Here is a 9179-nt window from a genome sequence, read left to right on the forward strand (position 1 = left end):
TTTTTCAGCATGATTGGCTTCACTTACAGGACGAAATCACCACAGTAAACAACCTTATCTACTCTTTACTTTGTCCGCCCAGTCGGCCATCCGTTTAAGCCTCAAGTGACAGGATTTCCTGCCCCACCACACGCGTCAAGCAGCCATCTGAGTCTACGTTTTTTCATCACTGGTATACCCTGATTTTCTCCCCGGCCATCGGTCGACTGATGATCACAGAACGCCATAGTGTGGGCACTAACGTGCCTAGGATGTAGGTTCATAGAGTACGTTTAACTGCTTTTCCGGTCAAATAGAGAACTGCTGGTTTTTGTAGATGCACTCAAAGTGTGGCACTGGAAATACAGATCATCCCTGAATTTAGGAATTCAGTCCAATGGTTTCATGGATGACATATGTACATACATTTATACATATACAGATCGAGAGATAGGCAGGCATACACGGATGGATAAACAGACAGGTATATATATGTGTGTATATATGAACCATGAGGATGCTTACGCAATATATATATACTTATATACAGAGACAGAGCAACTTAGGTAGTTGGGCAAAATTTTGCACTCCGTTATCTATAATTTCATCGTGCCCCCAAAGATCGATTAATTCTGAGCACAGGCTTTCAACCGTCATCATCATCACGGTCAGCTGTAAGAACCGCGTACTCGTCGTACAATGGCTGTAGCGGCCACAGTTTCGTTCACCGATGATTCGAGGAGATGGGGTAGGTAGCTGTGCATTGGGGGCGGGAACTGATAAATTAGTGCATAAATCCAGCACTGTCAGTGGGCTATCAAGTGGGGGGATTGGGAAGGGAGCTATGCATTGAAAGCAATAGCTTGGATGCATGAGCGCCAATGAGGGCACGACTGGGCCATATCTGACAATGTCTCTAACCATTGATATGGCCCGTCTCGGCGTCCCCATCCAGGAAGACGGCAGTGACCAGTGCAGCTGAGTTTGCTGGTAATGGCTTTTATAATTCGCTGCCAAGTCATTGTTTGACCGCCTCTGGCTCTCTCCCACCCTTCACGTGGTTGTGCAAAAGAACCCTTTGAGGAAGTCGGTCCACTGGCATACACAGTATGTGGCCAAGCCAGCGCAAGCTATGTAGTGTAATCAGTTCATCTATCAAGGGTGTGTTATATCTCTCGAATACCATTCGACGAACTTCAGCATTGCTGATCCGGTGTTCCCATCAGATTCGGGCAATGCTTCGAAGACATCAATGGTCAAGCACTGAGAGTCTTTTGACGTCCTCAGCGCGCATCGGCCAGGTTTCTGATCCGTATAGTAATACGGAGTGCACCGCAGTATTGTAAACTCAACCCTTGACAAAGAAGCTGATGTCACCCCTAGGTGATGCAGGTTCACAAGGGCTGCTCTGGCCTTCCCAATTCAGATGAGAATATCATCCGAACAAGGGCCGGAGTTCATCGCCGCTTGATTGGATCTCGTCCTAGGAAGCAAGTAGACCTATGACCAAATGACGACTACTCGCCTTCAAATCGGACGTGTGCACTACATGACCAGACCAACGAAACATTTGGTTTCCGTAAATTCAAACGGCTCAGTTGACAGGATTGTCGCTTGGTCGATCGGAAAACATTGACGCTGCTGGCTAGGTACTCGACTGTTGGTGATCCTGAGCTTAGAAGTTGCTGAAAACGTCTGACATAGTTAACCACTCTTAAAAGGGGCATAAAAAACTACTTAAGGGAATAGAATGAAGGCTACAGTTTTTGTTTCTAACGATGATGGTTTTTCCACCCACTTATGGGATTGAGACAGTGAGCCTGTAAATGACGCCTTTTGAAAGCTATACTCTTTGGACCCCCAGAATATTTAGCATCTGTTTTGTCCATGTGGTTCCAAATTCCACGCATTCAGTATTCATAGTTGAACTGTGATTAATCACCATAATTTCTGAGAAGCTCACCTGTGTATACTCATCTCGTATTTGAGCCAAACTGAGTGACGCTTCGGTGAACTGTGCCTCGTCCATGCCCTCGGACGTATACCAGTGCACAAAAGCTCGCCGAGAGTAGAGCATTCGAAATTCGTCAAGCACATGGCTCAGTGCAGGAATGATCATTGTGGAGTTGTGCAGCATCAGAAGTGAACAATCTGTCTGACCTATACAACTCGAAGGGACGATAGTCATTGGTTGATTGGAAACTGCGACCTAGAAGATGAGAGGAACGCGGGTATTTTCGGTGCATTCACGAGACCAATCAACCGCAACGCTAAAAGATATCCTGTGCCTTAATGAAACGCAGGAGTAGCAAGATGCACGCATGAGCCACCTGACAAAACTCTCATGAACATAGGTGTTTTGTTCATGCTGTGTGTTATACCGAGCTCTTTAAACCAGGGAAACTGAATTAGAATATATCGAAGGATGTTAAAACCATAACTGATATTCTAACAAATCTTCACTTGGTGCTAACATTATCCCAACTCAAAGTGAAGTATACGCACATACCACGAATGATGCGAAGTTATCGGGAGTCGATATGGACCACCATTTGGCCACTTACCGGAAGGGTTTGCTACTGAATGAAATTCCGAGGATGCTTGCTCTCTCCGTCAATCTCACGTGATTGAACTTCACAGCTGATTTTCCACATTGCTGTCTAATTGGATAATCGCTGATATTCCCTCCGTCTCGCTATACACATTTTGCTTTCATATAGAATTTTCGTGGTACAGCAATGGCTGTATGCCTTTTGTTTCTTGCTAAGGAAATCAATCAATCAATCAATCAATCAGCTATAAACCGTGTACCATAGGCACATTGGTTTCAGCTGCTACAGTTTGGATCACCGAAAAACAGAGTGTGGGACGTACGAGGCTTGGAGGCGAAGGCATGTCCGGTTTTTTTTCCGATAGTGGGTAGCTACGCACTGAAGGAGATAGCTTTGATTAATGAGCGCCACTAACTTCGTGATTGGACTATTTCCGACAATGTCATTAACCATCAGTGATTTGGGACCCGCGGTGTCCATCCAGGAAATCGGTAGTTGCCTACCCGACTAACTTTACTGATCCGTGTTTTCGTGCTTCGTTGCCAGGTCATGTACTGTCCACCTCTGGGCCGTTTGCACTCAGCTCAGGGCTGGGAAAAAAGAGTTCTGTGGGGCAGATGATCTTCTGGCATGCGGAGCACATATCTCAACCAGCGCGGCCTATGAAGCGTGAGAAATTCATCTATCGCGGGATAGTTCTTTCTTCCACTTGGCGTGCCTCAGCATTGCTAATCCGGTGTTCCCAACAGACCTAATAAATGCTTCCGAGATGTCGATGGTCAAACACTGGCATCTCCCCTACATCCTCTGCACGTAGGGCCACGTTTCTGATCCATAAAAAAGTATTGATCGCACCATCGCAGTGTGAACTCCCTTCCGTTTGGAATACAAATTAGGGGTCATTTTGCACTGATTGCTTGCGTAGTATGAGTGGAAAAAGTGCTGTGATAAGTGGCTAGTCTGTGGTAAGTGGAGAAATCAGTATGAGGCATTCTCGGTACGAGAACCTCGACACAAACGGTAAAACATTTGTACACTTTAGACAAGGACAAATCGACAGAAAAGGACCTAGGAAGTGTAATTTCCAGTGTGAAAGAGTGGGTTAAGACCAGTCGTTGCCAACCGTCGAGCCCAGCTTGAGTTTCTAGCTCATTTTTCTGGCGCTACGAGAAGTGGGTAAAGCATTTTTCAAATACGATTTCTAAGTTCACGTAGCGCGATATGTCTGCACCTAGTGTGATGGATACAGCACCTAAACATTTTCTCAAACCGCTTGAGTGTCTGGATTAGATAATCGTCTGATCCACTTGGAGGTTGACTAGTGGTTATTGCTACATTTGTTTGCCCATCCATGAAGGCCCAAGTGTAGTGATCACTTGGTCCCTTTCAAGCTCAACCATTTCAGTCATTTTACAATGTTTGAAAGGCGCCCCCCAGCATTTTTCGTTCCAGCTGAATTGTTTTACAACTGAAACAGCTAGGTTTTTATACTATCATTGTACAGAGGCAAAACCCACCTTGAATCCGGTCGGACACCAGTCGACCCAGGGTAAATTTCCGGATTTCTTCAATTTGATTATCGCGTTGTTGATGTGCTTCCCGGTCACACCTCCACGATAAAGTAGGCAGCAGGATAGGTAGGTTGGTTGATAAGCCGCTGGGCTCGAAAGGAGCTGGTTTTGTGCCCTGAAGGCTTGTTCTGTTATTTCACAACATGACAGCGCTAGATCCGTGCAGATTCGGTCAGAAAGAAAAACAGTTCATATTTAGACTTATGGTAAATAAAATTGTCGTCGAAACTAACATTTCAAACCAGGTGGTTTCATGGATTCGTCTACAGTCTACTGAAGAATCGAATCGAGCGCATTTTGGACACAAAAGTCTGTATCGATCAGTCTCGCTTTGCGTATAGCACCAAGGCGTGTATCGTTTTTCCCAAACTCTCTATACATAAAAATGTGAGTTGTACAAATAGTCACCTGCGTTCAAAGCCTCCAAATAATCCAACCGTAAATTTTGGAGTAACTGCTGGGCAGCATCTTCTCTCCAACCATTCTGTATCTGTTCTTTGGATGGAGGAATACTGTCTTCTGACCTCAATTACGAATAACCATGTAGAAACCTCATTTTTTCGAGCTAAATACTGAAGAAAACATACCAGTGTAACGGCGATACTACTTATAGGGGAGACATGCGAGTAGTAGGTTTTCTCGTAAATTAGCTTTGCGTCTCTTGAAAAGGGAGATCTATTGCGGAATTGGTGGAGTCGCTTAGTAGCATTTGTTTGAATTTGAGAAATGAATGATTGGAGTTAATGAATACCCAGGAAAGTTCAAGAAGACGCGTTCAGGAGAAGATGGATGTGTAAACAAGATGCATGTGAGTTTTGCTTCCCTGTGCACTGGTCTGTAACCGTTCAGTTGACACTTACTAATAAGTAACTCCGCAGCGAAGACCTTATTCCTTTTATAACACCTGCATGTAGTAAACAAATCTTATAATGAGCAGATGGTCTTTCACGGGATTTTGGCACGTTATCTTTCGAAAAGGCTAATCCAGTCGGGCCAGAAGTAAAAGATTCTTTATTCTGGAGAGGACTGACACCTCTTTTTGGGGCTACGGCCTCATGTTCAGTATCGTCGATATATGCAGGTATTCCTTTTATCAAAATACCTGGTCAGATGATAATTTCCACAACTTTAAGTCTAACCTGAATGTATCACGACTGATAATACAGTCCAATGGACTGTCCACTTATTGTAATGGATCTGTGGATTAAACTGTTTAAATGTGTTTGAACAAACTGTGTAGTGCAGCCTACTCTGCTTGTCACTAAGTTTCCTAATCACTGCTAGCCTGGACGCCCGGGTTAAATTGTGGCAATATCACCAAGACAACACACTCAGGTAGATTCAGGAGAAAATTGCTGCAAAAGGTGAGGATAATTTGTCACTATGTGTCCGATAATCGACAACCTCATTAGGGTCCTCGTATTGCGGCACTGTACTACATAGACACAAGTGCTGACGGGTAGTCAGACCCTTTGGTAACGGAGTAGTTTGCCTTGGAAAGTAACCATCTCATATTAACAAGTTCGCTGAGCAACAAGGTCTCTTCACGTCCGCCAAAGAAAAATTCTTTCATGTGTTTGTGAGGTGTAAAATTCCAAATATGCGTTACGCAACAATTAACATGGGGCAGGATAAAAATACCCCATTATTGTAGGTTGTATCAAAAAGATGGACTTGTTCTTTTCACTGATAGGCAGTGCGCGTAAATATGAAAGAAACTACTAAAATTCTCATGACGAGCATCTTTCTTGGAGGGACTGTACGTTAAATCCTCTCTTTCGGGGAACAGTGGTACTTATTCTTCCAGAATGGGGCATCCACTGCAAGGGGCTCTCATAGAAGCAATGATGAATAATACTTTTCAACAGCAATCATATCTGAAGAACCATAAGTCTTTTATTCAAGTAATGTACACAAAAACGCGGGTGATCATGCCATATATTAAGTTTTGCGGGATGATGTGATGAGAACTTTTTCAAAGGTCTACTAATTTCAGACATGACATACTACTCATAAAGTCGCCGAAAGTTTTTTGCTTGCTCACGACGTGGGTGGCTTCTCTTGGGACTCATCAAGTAAATGCGGACCCCGAGGTCTAATTGAACCCAAATTGCATGGGTTTCGTCAAATGCTCTCACTTTTTTCGGTCAGCGACAACACTGATATTGTTGTCCCTGATGTTGATTTGCCCAACTGTAAATTATCTGCAGTTTAAGAAAACGGACTTTGTTCTGTCTGTTATATCTTGAGTGGCTATTGTACCTTCTTTTTAGCTGTAGCCTCTCTTTATGGTGATCAGAGGTTTGAGCAGCTGAAAGTTCTATTTAGTAACCCCTTGCATGTGCTGTGGTTAGTTATGTGCCCAACTGGTGCCTTAATGTAGGAAAATTCAAGGTAAAAACGTAGGATAATGTGTTCTTAGTCAGTGGCAAAGTGATCTCTCTTGCTAGCTGCTTCTTGGCGGGATACTGCATACGAAACGTGCAACATTTTGTTCACTCACCCTCGTAGTTCGTATTTCTGCTCCCACGTAGTGGGCTCAGCGAACCAATCACAAGGTGCGCCTCCGGGTAGGGCACCAGATTGGTGAGCAGCTCCGGAAGGCCTGCAGAAATCTGTGATGTAAACAGAAGTGGAGAAAGTACTCCACTCACGACCTAAACAAAAGAAGACAAATTGCCCGTGCAATAATTGACACAACCGGAGAACTGCGGTTACACTTGTAACTTGAACTGGTCCAGATTAGCGAGGATTTTCCATTGTAAGAGCAATATTATTTGAAGGACATTAGAAACATAAGTACAGGATGTCTCTTAATAAACGCAAAAAGATACCCATGTTAAAACATTAACACCAATTAAACATTTACTATTTTTTATGTGATCATACGTGCATCATGGAGGTTTTTCGTGAACGGACTGACATTAAAAAAGATGTTGGAAAAATTACCCTTTTTACTCTATAACAAGTTAGATGCGGTATGAGATGTGAGACACAGCCTGTTTAACTTCAAGCGTCACGCGTGCACACTCCTCTTTACTTCTTGCTTTTAACTCCACCAAATTCTTCGATTTGTTTTCATGATATGCGCGAGCCTTGATCATTCCCCAAAACCAATAATTCAGAGGTGTGAGATCGGGTGACCTTGCGGGCCAAAAGTTTGGAAATCCACGAGCAATGACTCTCTCATCAGAAAATTGCTCTCGGAGGTAAGTTCTCACTTGGTTTGTGTAGTGGGGTGGAACGCCATCTTGTTGAAAGACAATTGATGACTTCTCGTGCTGCTCGAGTTGCGGGATAACATGCGTCTGCAGCATATGGAGGTAACGGTCGCCGGAAACTGTAACATCAAAGAAAAAGGAACGCAGGAGACACTTTGAGGAGAATCCCATCCACGCACAGGGATGAGGGGAATGAGGATTATGGTACTCGTGAGGAGCTTCACGGGACCATATCACGCAATTTTGCTTGTTGGTTATGCCATCCACAGAAAAATTTGCTTCATCGCTCCATAAAATGTTGGGAACGATTTCTTCATTGTCCAGCAGCCAGTTAGCGAACGTGACACGTTGCTCCTCGTCTTCTTCCATGATGTTTTGTAATGAAGTGAAATGATTCGGGTAGAGATGAAGGTGGCGTCTCATAATACGAAGCACGCTGGAGCGGGGAATGCCGGTCAACTGAGACACCTGAGTTATTGACGAAGAGGCCAAGATACTCTGGGACTGAAGTTCCTCAACGGCATTCTGTACAATGGGCGCTCTTCCATCACTCAGAGACTTTCTCCCTTTGTCAGGAAAATCCAGTACATATCCAATAGACTCTAATTTCGCAATCAAGCCTGTAATGGTCGACATCGTGAGAGGATCTTTGAGGAGACCATGTTTGGTTTTGTAACAACGAAGTGCAGCGGTGGCGCTTTCACCAAGGGAATTATAGAGTTTCACAATTTGAACACGCGTATTAACATTCATCGTAAACAAAAAATGGTAATACTTGCGCACAAAACCTTTATGTGGCTACTAATATTAAAAATTTTGTTATCCTTTTTCAAATTATTACGTTTACTTACCCAATAAAATTTTGCGTCTATTATGAGACACCCGGTAGATCACATGATGAAAAGGGTGTTTTCGTCGTAAGATGAAAGTAACCTCAGTTCCAAACATAAGACCCAGAACACCACGAATAATGGTATGGATATACAGCACATTAAGCTACCTGCATACCCTTTATTCTCCCTTCATACAGAATGTTTAACCTTGTATTTTTACCGAGGTTCTTGATGGGATTTAGGAAAACTGAAGTAACGGAACACAGTTTTGTTCGGAATTTAGGTTCATCATTGACTGTTTAACTTCCTTCTTAGAATCCTTCTGGAAAATACTGATGAAGGGTGGTATAAATAGACGAATTCCACCGTCGGTCATCCAAGGAATCTTTCGGTTTTCAGGAGACTGTAAGCTTGCTTGAATAAAAACTTAGGTAAGCACAAAGCTGTTGAAAGGACTGTTTGAAGGGATATGAACCTGCAACCCTGTTTACCAGAGGGTCACCACGGACTTGACTTTGCATTGAACACATGGAGTTGATTTCCATACTGAGTTTTTTATAACCCTGCTTGATGCATTTACAAACTGCTGGCAACTGCAATGCGCCCAAAGTGTGAGTTCCGCAGTGAGTCAGGCGCCGATATCGCCCGGATACCAAAGAAAAATCGACCTGGGATGATGGTGGAAGCCAAAGTGTACATACTAAACAGAATAATAAAGGCCCCTGGCACCGCCCACGGTAGCTAAGCTCATGATGAAGGGGGACCGTCTAATGGGAATCATTTTTTCCTTTTTATGTGTACGTAGTCATGACTGTACAAATCCCTTCTATAACAGTGATACACCAGAGAGTAAGCGCATTAAAACCGTTCCATCGTAAACTTTTTCTCACCTCGTAAAGTCGCTGAGTGCATATACCCTTGAAAGAAAGAAGGCCTTCGCTGAGGAGTTATTTATTAGAAAATGCCAACTGACCGGTTACAGACCATTGGACAGGGATGCAAAACTCTCATTTGCATCTTATT

General features: G+C 43.6%; 1 protein-coding gene across 1 annotated transcript in view; it reads right to left on the reverse strand.

Annotated features, from left to right (window-relative positions):
• The window catches only part of T265_14936 (hypothetical protein), a gene marked incomplete at both ends in the record, with an annotated part of 44709 nt that overhangs the window by 17678 nt on the left and 17852 nt on the right, over window positions 1-9179 (reverse strand). Inside the window, 4 exons of the mRNA XM_009175866.1 lie at window positions 1943-2188; window positions 4049-4254; window positions 6606-6759; window positions 7324-7943. Coding sequence (XP_009174130.1) covers window positions 1943-2188; window positions 4049-4254; window positions 6606-6759; window positions 7324-7943 — 1226 coding nt within the window. The remainder of the gene's footprint in view (window positions 1-1942; window positions 2189-4048; window positions 4255-6605; window positions 6760-7323; window positions 7944-9179) is intronic.

The sequence above is a fragment of the Opisthorchis viverrini genome (assembly GCF_000715545.1).
Source record: "Opisthorchis viverrini unplaced genomic scaffold opera_v5_301, whole genome shotgun sequence".
Taxonomy (NCBI): domain Eukaryota; kingdom Metazoa; phylum Platyhelminthes; class Trematoda; order Opisthorchiida; family Opisthorchiidae; genus Opisthorchis; species Opisthorchis viverrini.